The sequence below is a fragment of the Protobothrops mucrosquamatus genome, unplaced genomic scaffold (genome assembly GCF_001527695.2).
Source record: "Protobothrops mucrosquamatus isolate PMUCROS unplaced genomic scaffold, P.Mucros_1.0 scaffold_138, whole genome shotgun sequence".
Taxonomy (NCBI): Eukaryota; Metazoa; Chordata; class Lepidosauria; order Squamata; family Viperidae; genus Protobothrops; species Protobothrops mucrosquamatus.
Window position 1 is genome coordinate 346809 of NW_015386214.1, and position 17181 is coordinate 363989.

Here is a 17181-nt window from a genome sequence, read left to right on the forward strand (position 1 = left end):
TTCTCTTCTGTTGTGTCTGTTTCTTGGAGTCTGCCTGGACATGTCCTTGCAGATTTCTTGACAAGATTTTTCAGAAGTGGTTTGCCATTGCCATTGCCATTGCCTCCTTCCTAGGAGAAAAAATGAGTGGCTTATGGTCACCCAACTGCCTTTGTGTCCAAAGCAGGTCTCCTAGTCTTGGTCTTGGTCTCCTAGTTCTAACCTGATGCCTTAATCCAGGGGTCCCCAACCCCGGGGCCATGGACCAGTACCAGTCCATGGCCTTTTAGGAATTGCGCATCTGGAGGTGATCAGTGGGCGAGTGAGCAAAACTGCAATCATCCCACCCCCTGGTCTATGGAAAAATGTCTTCCATGAAACTTGTCCTTGGTGCCAAAAAGTTTGGGGGCCGCTGACTTAACCACTATATCAAATTAGCTTTCATAAAAATAAATTACAATAATCATGAAATAATAAATAAACAACCAGAGCTGGTGGAAAATCTGGCTAATAGCACCTATCCCAATCTGGCAACTCTTCAGCCACCCTAACCCAAGGAGAACAGCCAGGTCCTTTCTAGAATGCCAGCAGGATGGGACCAATACAAATATTAGGGAATCTCATTAAAAGTTCAGGTTCCAGGAGAGACTTCCGGTCCTGCGCAGTAGCGATTGGTCACGGGCTTGCGGACCACCGCACCATCGCGGCTAATTTTCGGCCTGTCTGGAGACCCTTTGCCAGAGAGGTGGCAAAGAAAGAAGGGTGGCCCAGTGACTCTGGAATGACGGTGGTCGTTCCGTTCATCTTGGGGAAAGCCTTCTAACCCGACAGGAGAAAGGTTGTATTTCATCAATCAGCCCAAGCTACTTGCAACCGAAAACATCAGAGAGAAAGGAAGTGATAAGAGAAGCAAAGAAGGAGAAAAAGAAAAAGATTTTCAAGAAACATGGAAAGGCAAAAGCCTCATATAAAGACACTTTATTCGATGTACTTCTTATACCTACAGCAACAGTCATGAACTTATGGAAAAACATTTTGATTCAGAAAAACACATTGATCAAGAAAGATACTGGTCAAAGGAAAAAGATCAAAGTGAAAATTAAGAAAATAGATGACGGGATCTACCAGAGAATATATATATATATATATATAAACATTTGTTTGAATATGGTTAAAGAAATAGAAAAGATTCTGAATACATATGTCATTCTAAGAGGGATGAATTCCTTAAATAATAATGTATGCTTTTCCCCCCTTTTTATTTTATTTCTTGATATAAATATTATAATACTGTTGAAATGGCTTAGATGAAGGAAATGTTTTAGATAATTAAATGTGTTTGAATTTAGGGAAATTATAATGTATAAAAAAGAAAAAATGTTTTGAATAAGAGTTAAAGGATTATATGATGAGACACATTAAATGGAATATTTAAAGATTAAATATATTTTAAATTATGGTTAAAAAGAATAAGAAATTTTGGGAATGAATATATATTAGCTTAGGAGGAATATATATTTTAAGTAGTATTTTACTTTTTATGTTTCTTTACTCTTGCTCTCTTTTCCTTTTGTTTACCGTTTTTACCTATTCGTTAAGAAATGTAAAAGTGTTGAGATGGTTTATATGGGAAAAATGGATTAAAATCTTTAAATGTAATTAACTGTTGAGAAAATCTTAACCAGCAAGAATACTTTGAACTTTATGGGAGAAACAAATCTAAATAAGGACTGTAACAGGATATAAGATGAGGCAACCAGAATGATTAGATAGAAAAAAAATATTATATTGATGTGATCATTATTTCTAGGAATATTGGGGAAAAATCATATATGTAACTGTTATTTATCAAAATAAGAACTGTATTAATTCAAGGTTTGCAAAGAAGACATTTTGGGGAAAAGGGGAAATCAACTAAATGTACTATGTAGATTATGGATTATAGAAACCAATTGTTAATGATTTTTTCTTTACAAATGTAAACCCAGCAAACACACTGTTTACCAACTATTAAGTGATTTATGTTTAAAAAAATCAATAAAATATATGGGGGGGGGAGAGTTCAGGTTCCAGGTTCCACAGAGATGGACCACTTCTGGAGTTCCAAATAGATGACAAATGAGTTTAGCCTACCAATTATTTCAGATTACATCACATGGAACATAGGCACTCCATAAAGTAATCAGTCATAGCCAGCACTTTGAATCACACCTGGAAACATATCAGTAACCAGAATTCTGCTCCCATACCAGCAGTGTCATATGGGCCTACCAAGACTTATCCCTCACTGCACATATTGCTGGACCATTTGAAACCATTCCACATAGAGTGCATGGCAATAGTTGAGCCATGAAATGACTGGCATATGAGTGACTGAAGGACCTCCTGCTATAAGAAAGAGCACAACTGGTACATCAGAAGATGCAGATGAAGTTGTGAAGATGTGGAACAGGAGCTGTGAGTTCAGGAATATTCTAAGATTGAACACCATTCTTAAATGGGGAAGTGGACCCCATCCAAGGTTGAAAATGGAATATCTTCAGTTCTAGGTGGCAGGTCAAATCAGAAGATGGTTCTTTTGGGACAGGCACTGAGACAGAAACTTATCAACCTAACTCAGCCAGCCTCCCAGGACACTCTATCACAGATCTTAAATTAGCTATTTTGGAAAATTAGTGGAGAGACTGCTGAATATGAAAACAGCATTATAACAAACACAATGTTTTTAATGCATTACAAATTGTTAATTGATGACACACTTGTAATCTTTCCTGAATCTGCATAACCATTTGTCAGGTACGTTTAATAGATTTTGTTATTCCAAAAAGTTGCTACCAAACTCCTGGTTGTAATTATTGTAACCTAAATAATGACACTGCTTGAAAGTTTATGATTGCAACTAGTTGACATCTATTCCTTCATCTCTTTCTGTGCATTTCATATTTAGGATTTGACTGGAGTCTTCATTTTAAATGGGAGCAACTTTCTCTAGAGCAAAAAGCCAAGCGATCAGATCCCACAGAGCCCATCAAGTAAGTAACTGGATTCAAAATAGAAAACTCAAAGCAACCACGAGCTGTTTTGAAGTGGGAAAGGGTAAACAGCATATTGAGGAGAGTGCCAGCTAACTGTTGACCCTAAGCATGTTAAGCTATTGGAAATCTTTTCTGAAACTTCAGTTGAAGTAAGTCTAAATACACCTATTTAACCATTGTTTCATAAGAATGTTTTCGATTACCAATAGTTTTACTAATTAGAAGCAAAAAAGCATACAAAACATGATGGGGTACATGCAGTTCCTTTTAGATGCACCATAAAAAATTAGTACAGAGCTGACAGTCCTATTTGAGCCTTTGAGCAGAGTATGGGAGCTTACACTGACACTTCACCCTCAGGTTCCTCTTTGTTCAATAGGTAGAGTTCTCAATTAGTTAAGTTCAAGCTCTTTCATATCTCCAGATGCCTCTTCAGACATTCAGCTCATGTGGGCAGGGATATTAGATTCAGAACTTGAGTACCCTTGACCTCCTTTTAGCTCTTGCACGTTGAATATAATCTCTTTTAGCCCATTGTGTATGTGATAAAACTGAGAAGTCCAGCCCTCTAATTGCATCATGGAAATATCGCACCACCATGAGCTCTCAGAACTGGGAAATTTTATTCCCTATTTCCCACCAGGAAAACTCCTAAAATTCCTAATTTAGTACAAATAAAATTGAGGCATAGCATCTCTGTATGCAAGCAGCAATCTTAGTAGAAAGAACTAACAAGAACTTTTTTTCAAGAGCTGCTCTTTCAATCAATCAAGAGTGCAAGAAAGCATATTTAGGATTTTTTTTCCTTCTAACAGTAAGAGCAGTTGGACAGTGGAACCAATTATTCAGAGAGGTGGTGAGAGTCAACAGCTACAGGCTAGACAGCCATCTATTGGGGAGGCTTTAAATTGGATTCTTCACTGAATAGCGATTTGGATTCAGTGGACTCTGTGCCCCTTTCCAACTCTATAATTTTGGTGCTTCAGGCAGGTTGATGCCTTCCCAACAAGACTTAACTCTTCATTGACCACAGAATAAAAACTTCTCTTTGCATTCTGATCCTTTTTGCTGACCATGATTCTAGTAGCTGGAGTGATAGAATATCTTCTCTCACCTTAACAGCATTCTCTTAACTAAAAATTGTCCAGGGCAAAAATACAAACACACATTATGACTTTACTGTGATCGTTAACCAGTACAGTTTTCTTCCCTATATACATTTAACAACCACTTGTTCAACAACTGCTCAGAGATACTCCAGGATCCTGGTAGGATCTTCAATTGAAAGTTGAATACCACAAGACATAGAATTCCTGGCTTTGGACAACAGGGCCACATACCATTGCTGTAAGCAAAAGATCCTCTAAGGGGGATTATCTTTCCATGGCTCCTGCTCTCTCCTCTATATTTTGACATATCAATGAACGTGGGAGTCCCACCTGTGACTGGCTTAACAACTGCAAACTTGCTTAACCACAGCAATGGGGGATGCCATTTCAGATTTGCAATTGCTAAGCAATGTAGTCCCTTGATGTTGCTCTTTAAAACTGCATGGCTTAATTATGGAAATTCTGGTCCCAATTACCATCATGAACTGAAGACTATCTCAGAGCACTTCCTCCTCCATAACTTGTCAAGTTAGTGTATTGCTCCCTTTATACTTCTTCAAACTTTCTTGTAACAATTAAAATTAATTCATCCTGGAATTAGACCCTTGGACCACATATAGTTTCTACATGGTTTTCTTTTTATTCCTGTGAAACTATCAAGTGAAAGGTTCTACTACCTTAAAAAAAACAAATTGTACTTGAGATAAGGTATCAGTTGAAAGCCCAGCAAATTATCAAATATAAATTGTGTATATGTGAGTGACTAAATGTAAACCAGGTGTATATGCTTGTATACATGAACACACACACCTTCGCGCGCACGCACACACAGAGAAAAGTGGCATGTCTGAACTTTTCTATTAATCACAGTTTAATCATTAGAATGCTGAAAAGTCCCTTTGAGACATCAAACCAGGTGACTGAAGAAAGTATGTGCCCTATGAAGTGACTGGTGTGGCAGGCACAGAGCACAATTTTCTGTGCATCTCATCTTACTCAGTATTCCTTTTTTACCTTTGTTCTCAGCTAAGAGGGGGAAAAATAACCCCTGTGAAATAATGTCTCTTAAATAGTCCCCAAGTGCTAAATGCATTTTTAGCTTGTAAACCTGTAATCAGGGCTGCAGACTTCAGGCTAGTAGGGGTTGTGCTGATAAATGCATTAGCCACACATTGCACACTGGGGGAAAGTTATGACAGGAAAATACCAAAAGTTTCTGAAACATTACTTAGGTCCATCAATATTTGTATGCAGTGGAATCTTTTTGGATCACAGACTACATTTGATCAGGGCTAATTTTTTAGGGACCAAACATCCATCATGGGACAAACTAAAGCAATGCTTGGGCAAGATGGGCACTGCCCTTTCATCTACCTCCTAAAAATTCACTTTCATGGACAACTGAAGATCCAAATAAACTTCAGTTACATTCATACAAAGAAAATTCAACATCTTCATAAACAATTTAAATGAGGGAATAGAAGGGGAACTCATCAAATTTGTAGACGATACCAAGCTGGCAGAAATAGCCAACCGTCCAGAAGATAGGCTTAAGATACAGAAGGATCTCGACAGACTTGAACACTGGGCCCTATCTAACAAAAAGAAATTGAACAGTGAAAAAAGTAAGATTCTACATTTAGGCAAGAAAATCCAAATGTACAGGTATAGAATCGGTGGAATCTGGCTCAATAGCAGTGACTGCGAGAGGAATTTCAGAGTCCTAGTGGACAATCACTTAAATATGAGCCAGCAGTGTACTGCACTGCCAAAAAAGCCAGCACAGTGCTAGGCTGCATTAACTGAATCAAGTTCACATGAAGTGTTAGTGCCACTTTATAATGCCTTGATAAGACCACACTTGGAATATTGCATCCAGTTTTGGTCACCACAATATAAAAAAGATATTAACATTCTAGAAAGTGTAGAGAAGACCAACAAAGATGATTGGGGGCTGGAAGTTAAAACATGAAGAACAGTTGCAGTAATTGGGTAGGTCTATTCTAGTGAAAAGAAGGACGAGGAATGACGTGATAGGCAGTGTTCCAATATTTAACGGGTTGCTGCAAAGAAAACAGGTCAACCTATTTTCCAAAGCACCAGAAGGCAAGATAAGAAGCAATAGATGGAAACTAATCAAGGAGAGAAGCAACCTAGAACTAAGGAGAAATTTCCTGATAATGAAAACAATTAATCAGTGGAATGGCTTGCCTTCAGACATTTTAAGTGTTACATCACTGGAGGTTTTTAAGAAGAGATTGGACAGCCATTTGTCTGCAATGGTATAGGATCTCCTGCATAAGCACAGGGTTGGAATAGAAGACCTCCAAGATCCCTTCCAACTCTGTTATTCTGTTTGCTCTCTTATGTTCCTTTCTTGCACATGTTAGGAAACCCAGTTAGACATGTGTTCTGGTTGAGTCGAAACCTTGTGCTAAGTCAAGAGTTGTTTAATATCAATTTATTGATATAAATCAGTGGTTCGATTTACTATTTAATTAGATATTATATCGAAATAGCAAAACCAAGCAAAACACCCTATGGCTTAATATGGCTTGTGACCCATAACAAGGTGAACCTTCTGACACAAACACACAAAGCTCATTCTCCATACAGTGGTTGGACTTGGGGAAGTCTCCCACTGCCTTTGATGTCAGGTCTTGGAGTACTCTTTTAGCACCCTGGGCTGTAAATGGAAAATCCAAAAGGACACATCTTGCAAAGAACTGATTAGGAAGAACACTTGACTATTGATAAATACTCTGTTTTAAAGGGGAAATTATAGCCCAGCAACTTAAGGCAACAGAATTTCAATTCTTATTGTTCCATTTTTTTTTCAATGTGAAAGGGAGGAGGCTTGCTTTTTCTCTGTAGGAAGAGCTTCTGAACCTGTTAATGCTTTGGAAATAACTACTTTTTCACTATCTGAGAAGCAGCTTCTATGCTAGCCTTTTCCAAATCTCAGTGTCACAAGGGGCAGGAATATTTTTGAATGGGAATCTAATTTTTTTCTTCCTTGCCAGCAATGCTACAACCTTCATGGAGTTTTGATGGGGATCATGATCTTGCCAACTGCAAATCATTCAACAGTAACATCCTCTCCCTTCAGTGCAATTAAATTTAAAAAGTGTCATTGGCCATACTTACATCAAAGAACAAAGTAACATTGGTTAGTTTCTCTCTCTGCATCTATTTCACATACCTAATACTTTCTACAAAAGAGTTGAAATGAGATTTTCTTTTCTTTCCCAACTTTCAGGACTCCTATCATTGCTGGGGGGCTTTTTGTAATTGACAAGGCCTGGTTCAACCATCTGGGAAAATATGATGCTGCAATGGACATCTGGGGTGGGGAAAATTTTGGTAAGTCACTGCTACTTTGCAGTTATTAGCAAAGGCTTTTTAAAGATTTAAAGGGGGAGTTTTGCAAACCTGAATACGAGAGCCTGTATAATATAATGGTTAAGTATTGGACTGGCAACAGGGAGTCTAAGATTCTATTTTACCCTCTGCCCTTGTCTGCATAAACACAGACAAGGGCAGAGGAATGTAGACTTGGCTTGGGAATGGGGAAGGCAGAAGACTTTCAGAAATATTACTCAGTCATGAGAAAGAAGAAAGTGTGAGAAAGAAAATCAAAATAGCCCCACTTTGATTTTATTTGGTATAAGATGAGGCAGGAAGAAACTGACAGGCTTTTAAGGTTTTGTTATTCTGCCTTTCAATTATAAAGAACACCCCTGGAATTTCTGCCATGTTTGTTTCTTGACTATGCCTAAATGTCTATGGAGGTTCTCAGTCATCCAGGTCATAGTTGTCCCAAAGGTGCTTTTTCAGGAGGCAATTGGACGTTCTTGTTTTTCTTTGAAGATGTTTTGCTTCTCATCCAAGAAGTTTCTTCAGCTCTGACTGGATGGTGGAGAATGGAAGGATTTATAAAGAGAGAGCTGAAGAAGCTTCTTGGATGAGAAGCGAAGCATTTTTAAAGAAAAGCAAAGTCCTGTTGCCTCCTGAAAAAGCACCTTTGGGACAACCATGACCTGGATGACTGAAAACCTCCATAGACATTTAGCAATGCACTTTGGGATGAATACTCTTCAAATGGTGAGGGAGTATGAACAGATTTCCAGAAAACATTGCAAACTACAGGAACCATTTGAGCTTCAGTTTGAGATTCAGACAGCACAAACTAATCCCCAACAGTGAAGTGACACAGTGCAGAAAATGTCCTGTAGCCAAGAAGGCTCCATATACATTTGCACTACCCAGGTGACCTTGAGGACACAGGTAAACCTCCAAATGGCCTCAACAACTCTCTAAAAGAATGCAAATTCCCAGCTGTCTGCAAGGAATATAAATAAATTCTTCCATTCCCCATCATCCAGTCAGAGCTGAAGAAGCTTCTTGGTTGAGAAGCGAAACGTTTTCAAAGAAAAACAAGAAAGTCCAGCTTCTTCCTGAAAAAACACCTTTGGGTTGACTATGCCTACTTCAAAGGGCCAACACAGAGTGACTTGGGCCAGGTATCTATCTCAGCCCAAATCATTTTGTAAGATTATTGTTCTGGGAAAAATGGGAGAAGGGAGGACTATTGCTGCTAACTATTCCAGTTTGCATTTCTGAAAAGAAAGCAGGATATAAATCTGACCCATACATACGACTCAAAAATCTCTTCCTCTTCATAATGAGGGGTTTGAATGTTTAGATTGCTCATGAATTCTGTGTTCTATGGTTTTTAGTTCTACTGTTGATGAAATATTTTTGTTTTTAACCCACCATACACATTTGGAAAATTATGTGCCACTCAGAATCAGTGTGATTGGAGAAGCTTATCAGCCCTGTAGATCAATCAGTCAATTCCAGTTATGATTTGCAAGAATTCAAAATGAACAAACTGTTACAGTGCCTTTGTTAAAGTACTATCAATGCATTAAAAGTTCCATTATTGCCAACTCTTCATTTGTAATACATTGACAAAATATTTGTCTTTTGCTACCATCAGCAGCTTTACACTGACTACTCATGTGAAGAGGCAGATAATCTTTTAGGAAGAAGACAGGTGAATGAAAAAAAAGTTTGATGCTCATGATACTGCCACAACAGCAGAAGCTGAGACATTTTAAGAGAAAGAAATGGGCCATAACAGAGTTAATTCAAAAGGTCTGGTAGGGGTTTCCCATGGGATGCCTCTAATTAGTGCAGTATATTGTACTAACATGTCACCTGACAGAACTAGCTTTCCTTCTGGGGAGAACATTTTATTGTGGCCATGGGAGGGCCTGTTACATGGGTGGATTCTTAGCATCTGTTGTGTTTCTGGATGGTTTATGCTCTGACAGCATTTTTTTTGTTTGTTTTTAACTTCCCCGTAACCCCAGGGAACACTTCAACATCTAAGTCAATAAAGGGAAGTTAGAAGCAATAAATCTAGGCAAGAGCTTGACTGGGTGCATCGTGTTCCAGGGTGGCAATATTGCTGCTTCTTTCAATCTGCTCCTTTCTTCTGACTTCCGGCTTACAGGAATCAAGCAAGCGTGCCAGCCCACATTGCTCAATCCTTTTGGCTTAGCTAAAAAATTCCTGTTGGTTTCCAAGCTGCATTCAAGGTTCTAGCATTAGACTAGTTTTTAGAAAGCCCTCAGTGACTCGATGTCTTTGATGTCTTCAGGACAAATCTTCCATATGTCCTTCCCCATATACTTCAGCTGACAGCTGGGGCATTAACATCAGATCTTTTAGGAGCAAGAAGGCAGGCAGGTAGCTGCTGTGAAAAGCCTTTGTGGGATGGGCTGTACCCAATTACCAATAGAGCAGAAAAATCTTCAGCTTAGGTGGTTCACAAAAACATGGTTCTTTCAAAAACATTTCATTAAGAATTAATGGTCCTATATTTTATTTTGGTTTTATAGTGAAGCGGCTTTAGAACTTGCTATTTGTTTGGATTTTGAAGACTATTTTAAATATCTATTGCATTTGCAGCTTGTTTCAAATATTGTTTGCTACCCAGGGAACCTTTTAAGCACCAGGTGAAATATAGGGCTTTTAAAATAAACAAGCAATCTTTTGCAATTCTGTAGTGTAGAGCAGAGGGTACATGGCTTGAAGTGCAATGTCCCAAGTTCCCAAAGTGGGTGCCATATTGTAATTGCCAATGTGATATAATGGGAAAGTGATGAGATAAGTGCCTTAACATTAAGAAAGGACAGCACTTAGGTTCTAAAGTCCAAAAAGTGCTTTGAAATGATCATGATAGCTGTTGGCACGTCCATAAAGAATCTATGTCTTGTTGTGGGGTTACATAATAGCTGCACAATTTCAGGATATTTGTTTCAGTTATCAGTAGCATGTTCTTGTCTGCTCTGATGCACCGTGTTATACTCTATCAATGCTTCCTTAATTCAGACATGCATTTTTCCTTGGCTCACAGCATTATCTTATAAATTGAGGGAAAGAGGCAGCTTCTTTATAGAGGTGCTGAATGATGTGGACCGCATGTCCACACCCATTCCATAGCATCTTTTGTACTTTGAAACTGCACATCCCTATGTAATATACAGTATAAACATATTTATACTGATCTGTTGTTTACTTCTAACTCAAGAAAGAGATACACCAGTGATTGCAGATAAAACATAAAAATAATAAACCTAGATGAATATTGGTTGGTATCACCAGCAAGAAAAGCCAAGTGGGAGTTGCTGAACAGCAAATGCCAGTATCCTCACTCAATCCCAGCAAGTGCAAAGTCAAAAAGGCTTTGCTGTATTCCTGGGGAGGAAAGCTATGGCAAATCTAGACAGCATACTAAAAAGCAGAGACATCACCCTGCCAACAAAAGTGCATATAGTCAAGGCCATGGTTTTCCCAGTTGCAATGTATGGCTGTGAAAGTTGGACCCTAAGAAAGGCAGAGTGCAAAAGAATTGAGGCCTTTGAACTATGGTGCTGGACAAGATTCCTGCGAGTCCCCTGGACTGCAAGGCAATCAAACCGGTCAGTCCTAGGGGAGATCAATCCTGACTGCTCTTTAGAAGGCCAGATCCTGAAGTTGAAACTCAACTACTTTGGCCACCTAATGAGAAGGAAGGACTCACTGGAGAAAAGCCTAATGCTGGGAAAGATCGAGAGCAATAAAAGAAGGGGACGACAGAGAATGAGGTGGCTGGATGTAGTCACTGAAGCAGTAGGTGTGAGCTTAAATGGACTCCAAAAGATGGTAGAGGACAGGAAGGTCTGGAGGAACATTGTCCATGGGGTCATGATGGGTCGGACACGACTTCGCAACTAACAACAACAATAACAACAACTTCTGAACTGTGATTCCAACTCCAATAGAGGATCAGAAAAAGAGAAGATAGCTGAACGTTATGAACTATACCATTATATTAGTCCTTTCTTGATCAAAGAGAAAGTTAATGTAATAGGAAGAGATATATCCTGGATCAGATCATGGCCATTTTAGTCTAGCTCAACCAGGTGCTGCAAGGAGCACATACACCTAGTCCTACCTGTTCTCCAAGATGGTGCTAATATGTAGCCACCATGCCTAGCAGTTGTTAATGGGTTTTGGATTACACTAAGATTTAAAAAATGGTACCAGCAATTGGGATCTTGGGTTGGCTGTATGACACATTTGTTTTGCCTCTGTTCTCTAAGAAATTCCCAGACTGTTGAAGGGGAAAGGTAGTGACATTGGTTCCTGTTGTGCCTGCCTAGAAGGGTTGACCAAATTGTGTGGGTTATACTGCTGCTTTTATTTGTGGCTGCAGGAATGCTACAGAGCAGAGGAAGCTAACAGTGCTACAGCTTTGAAAAAGGAAGGGAGGCATGGAGATAGCAGGGAAACAGATCTTAAGCTGGCACTAATACTTTGTCACCTCAAGGGAGTGTGGGTAGTAAGGAAAAATAATCCTTGTCTTCAGAGATGCAACAGCTTAGTGAGCCAGTGAAACAGATGCTCCTGTTCTGTGGCAATCTCATCCATTGTCTCCCTCTCCCCTTGAAGCTTTGTACATTAGTGTGTCATTATACAGTACATGTTCTTTTTTAATAAGTGGGGATTGTATATACAAATAGTTGTGGGCCATGCTGCTTCTTGCTGAATTGCCCTTTTCTACTGAAATTTCCTCTCACCAAGGAAATCAAGGTCATATAATCAAGCAGTCCCCAAAGTATCAGTGCTAAAAATGGAAAGCCAAACTAGCTTTGTGTCTTTGTGTAATGGAACTGGCCCAATAGCTAGTCTGAAAAAGAAAATGAAAGTTTGCTGGAGTTATGCAGGAAGAACATGCATGCAGATAACAGGCCTGGGGAACAATGCAAAGCAATGAAGCAAATCTAAGAAGGTAAAATATAGCCCTCTTTTTGAAAAAAATAAAATAACAGAAGACAGTCTTATGTTGAAGGCTTCTGTAAATTTAAAGCAAAATCCTATAAGAGAATTCAAGTTTCCCATCTGAACAAGACAGCAAAAAGTATTGACAATTTTCAGCTTTGGTATTGGAGAAGATTGAGTAAGGTAGAAGGAAAGCGATAGCATGATCATCAGCAAGGTGTCTGGACTCAGTGATAGTGGCAATAGACACACTGTTGGAAGACCTGAAGGACCAGGTTAGAGACAGATCAGCCTGGAGAAGGACTATCTGTGTGGTTGCTAAAAGTCAGCATCAACTTGGTGGCACAAAATCATTCAATCAATCAATCATTCATTCATTCAATCAATCAATAATGAAAAGTTCCCTGTCAGTTTTAATAACTATACTAATATCGCCTGTTTCCTAATTTACAGAGAATGCATCTTCTCTTTAAAGGCATCCTTTATTTAAAAGGCCATACAAGCCACGAGCAGTTAAAAATAAGGAATATAAAAAGGTAGAGCAGTTATTATGTTATGCTGCTCCATAATTGGTACTGGGATGGCAGGCTGAAAAGACAGACAGGTTACTTAGTCACAGTCATTATTATTATGTTTGTATTTGTGTAAAAATTGTATTATTTGTTCAATTTGTATTCCCACTGTGAGGAGATGCATAGTATTTCAATTCAAATAAAACTATATTGATTGGCATTTAGCCTATAGAGAGGTATTTTCTCTTCTGGGGCTTTGTAAAGAGCCACCCAGGGAATATTAAGCCAGATTTTTAACCTGCAGCAAAATTCAAAACCTCATAGGTTTTACAATGGGTAGTACCTTCTGAAAAAGAGCCATACTCTGACTTAGTTATTAAGTATGAGTGAAACAGTTTTATTTCCATAGTGTCAAGATGTACTTTGATAGATGTCAATGGGCCTTCTTACTGCTTTAACCGAAAACTGGTTACATCCCTATGGTAATTGACTTCACACTGGGGGAAATAATTGGATGAGCTGGTCTAGTTTTTGTCATTTTCTTATTCATAAATTCTGTCCTGATGTCCAGTCTTCATGAGCAAAATTATTTTGCTAGAATTCCTCCTTCTGTCCTTGGCAAACCTAAGCACAACTCAATACTTTGTCGTCTTTTTATTGGCATTTTCCCCCTAGATCTCATTGTTACAATTATATTCATTTTGCCTCCTTGCCTGATTCTCTTTTTGTTTTTTCCAACTTGCTAATAAAATCAGTATTTGTCAAGAAGGGCATGGTCCTTCGCGGGGTCCCAATAATTACAAGAATTAGGAATTAGCATGTTTCTCTTGAGAAGTAAACTGCTAAGGGGCCTGCTTATAAACTCACTCTGGATATCATCATTTTCAATGTTATATGGAGAGTTCAAATGAATACATATCAGGCTGGTGGTAAAGAGCTTTGAAAAGCACTTAAGACGGCAGAATGCCTAGAAATATTCTCACTGACAGTAATGGGTTTGCATGGTTTGATGTGAGAAAAAGGGAGAAGTCAGGGATAGGCCAAAATCCCATCTGGTCCCGGACTTTAAAAAACTGAAGTTGAGCCTGTCTTTCATAGAAATCTCTTTCCGAGTGTGGATGTGCGGCGGAAGCTTGGAAATCATCCCCTGCAGTCGGGTTGGACATGTCTTCCGGAAGAAGCATCCTTACATCTTCCCAGAAGGAAATGCCAACACTTATATAAAGTAGGTTTGGGGTGGGTTTTTTCCTTTTCACATATTCTTTATTGAAAGTGAAATAAATTCTATGGAAGGTCACATGTCCCAAGCACACAACCCCATGTGGGATGTGTCAAAGTGCGGGTTTTGATACTATACATATAGTCCTCAGCTTACAACAGTTCATTTAGTGACCATTCAAAGTTACATCACTGAAAAAAGTGACATGTCCATTTTTCCCACTTATGACCTATGCAGCATCCCCATGGTCACGTGATCAAAGTTCAGATGCTGGGCAATAGACTCATATTTATGACCGTTAACAGTTTCTTTGGTCATGTGATTACCTTTTGCGACCTTCTGACAAGCAATGCGGAAGCCAGATCCACTTAAGAACCCTGTTACTAACTTAACAGCTGCAGTGATTTACTTAACAATGATGGCAAGGAAAGATGTAAAATGGGGCAAATGTTAACGTCTCACTTAGCAACAGAAATTTTGGGCTCAATTTTGATTGTAAGTCAAGGACTACCTGTAGTTTAACCAGCACATCAGGAAGAATGAAGAATTGAAAAATAGGTTGTAGGGAAACAGAGGAAGTTAAGGAGAATAGAATGGGAGTATTAATACTAGTTCTTAATAATGAAAATTGTCTTCCGCAGCAAGACTTCAAAATATGGGTAGATGTGAGTACGGTTGATGTGGTCAGCATTTGGAGGAATCTAATTTTTAAAATATTTGCTAAGAATGCTGATGAAATTATGAGTGTACATTATATACATTCTTAGATCAGTCTAAGTGGTATCTTTAAAGTGAGAAGTGGGCAGATTCTCCCAAGAGATTTCCTTCATTCATAGAATATCTGAATTTCTTTTCATGCTGTGGTGCTCAGTGGACATGTACTATATTTTCTAATTATGGCTACTTTGATTTATGCTAAACAGGTTGAAACGAAAAACATACCATGCACCAAAAAAGTCTAACCCCATTGCTATTGACATCAGGCCTAATATGACTTCTTTTTAAATTTTCCCATTGTTCATCACCTAATTCAGCTATTCAAGGGCACTGAGCAGAGTCACAGGGGATAGTTGCTGAGTTGATTCTCTATTCAGATTACCAGAAAATCTGTCACTGTGTTTAAAAAGAGCTCCAAATATTCAGGCATGCACATGTAAAATAATCTCTACAGCTGGGCAGCTGTGATAAGAAAAGGCATATGCAAAAGCGGAATCACAGTGCTCACGCAAAACATTAACTTCAGTTTGGAACTTTGTGGTTCCGAATGTAAGTAAAACAATGTTGGTTGTTTTGGTATTATTCAAAAAATATTAAAACTGTGCATAAATATTTAGAGGCAGTAGTAATACCATCTCCAAGTTGTATGGAAATTCCAGGACATTTGTGCCAAATATAGTTGTGAACTTTCTTGTTTGTTTTTCCGTAGACGGAGCAAATATATGGCATTCATTTTGAGCAGTGGCATTCCATTGCTACAGTGGAGCTACAGATGTATACTGGATTGTTTTTCTCTTTTAGAAGTTACACTACTCAGCAAGTCCTCTGATCAACTTCACATTTTAGGATTGCAAGTCTGCTTATGGATAGTTAATCAAAGCAGTAGAGCAGATGAAAAGAAATTGCAAAGGGAAGAGGGAATGTAGCCTACCTGAATAGACCTTGATCAAACTTTAAATGAATAAGGTGAACCTTGGAGAGCAAGGGGGGGAGGGAAACAAACAGGAGACAGAATGAATAATAGAATCATCCCAGTGAAGATTTAGGAGCGCCAACTATTGGATTCCATATACTCCTTCATATATCTCTATCAGCTGCTAGACACCAATTCAAATATGTCAAGGTTGCTCTTCAGAGGAATAATTCCTATGCTTCTAAGTGCAAAATTCATACATCATTCACTGATCTTCTTGCAAAGAAATACTCTAGATATTGGGATATTCTTAAAGAACAGGGAGAGAGAGTGACAAAAACTCACCAATTATATTCATTTGTCAATGCATGCTTTGAAAACCTACCCTTTTTGCAATGTTCAAGTGGGTGGAATGAGAATATTTATTCTCTTCTTCGTTTATTACACTGCTTTCTGCCAGAATCTGGAGATTCCTTTTCTAGGCCTTTGCAAGATATGAAAATTATCTAGCCAATATATTGAACAAACTGTAATAATAATAAAAAATTGAATTGGTGTTACCTTCTGCTGATAAAGAAAATGCAAAATACAGTCTTCCTGCATTATATTGCACTACTAAGGACGTTTATCAGGTTTTATATGGAAGACTTCTACTACAGTCAATCAACCTTAGAAATACACATAGTTACTTTAATGAGTGTCATTAAAGTAGAGGTGTCAGGTTTACATTTCCACACTTCTGACAGAATCTGTTCCAAATCAGATCTAAAACATTGTACAGCCCTTTAATAAACAGCAGCAATGCAGTCTTTTTCCATCAGTTTATAGGCCCATTTCTTTATAATGAATCCATGTATATTTTTTGCAGAAAATGAATAGAAATTATATAATTAAACTGAGGATTTTCAATCAAATAAACCATGAGGTTATGCACTGCCTTGGTATGAATCTTAATTTACTATCTGATAAAGTTGGATTCAGTACCAAATAAATATTGCAAAGGTACCTGTAATATTTTTGGCACTCTGATGCCTTAACCTACTTTGTTATAGACAAATAGATGAATATTTCAGGCTTGTAATCATCAGATCTGTACATTCTGCTTTAGGTAGGTTCTTAGTCCAGTTATTTACTCCATGTACCTGCAAGCATCCCTTTTTCTAAGTTTTCATTTCTCCTTTATTACAACTGGGGAAACAGCTAGGAAGCCCACAAGAAATCTAACTTACCATTTCTGAATTTGACTTACAGGTAGTCCTCAACTTACAACAGTTCATTTAGTGACTGTTCAAAATTACAACAGCACTGAAAAGAGTGACTTGTGACCATTTTTCAAAGTTACAACCTTTGTAGCATCCCCATG

The 17181-nt window shown here is 38.3% G+C and overlaps 1 protein-coding gene across 1 annotated transcript in view; it reads left to right on the forward strand.

Annotated features, from left to right (window-relative positions):
• GALNT14 (polypeptide N-acetylgalactosaminyltransferase 14) overlaps positions 1 to 17181 on the forward strand; it is a 171111-nt gene that overhangs the window by 135323 nt on the left and 18607 nt on the right. The window contains exons 8-10 of the mRNA XM_015818526.1: positions 2927 to 3011; positions 7383 to 7486; positions 14068 to 14194. Of these exons, the coding sequence (XP_015674012.1) occupies positions 2927 to 3011; positions 7383 to 7486; positions 14068 to 14194 (316 nt within the window). The remainder of the gene's footprint in view (positions 1 to 2926; positions 3012 to 7382; positions 7487 to 14067; positions 14195 to 17181) is intronic.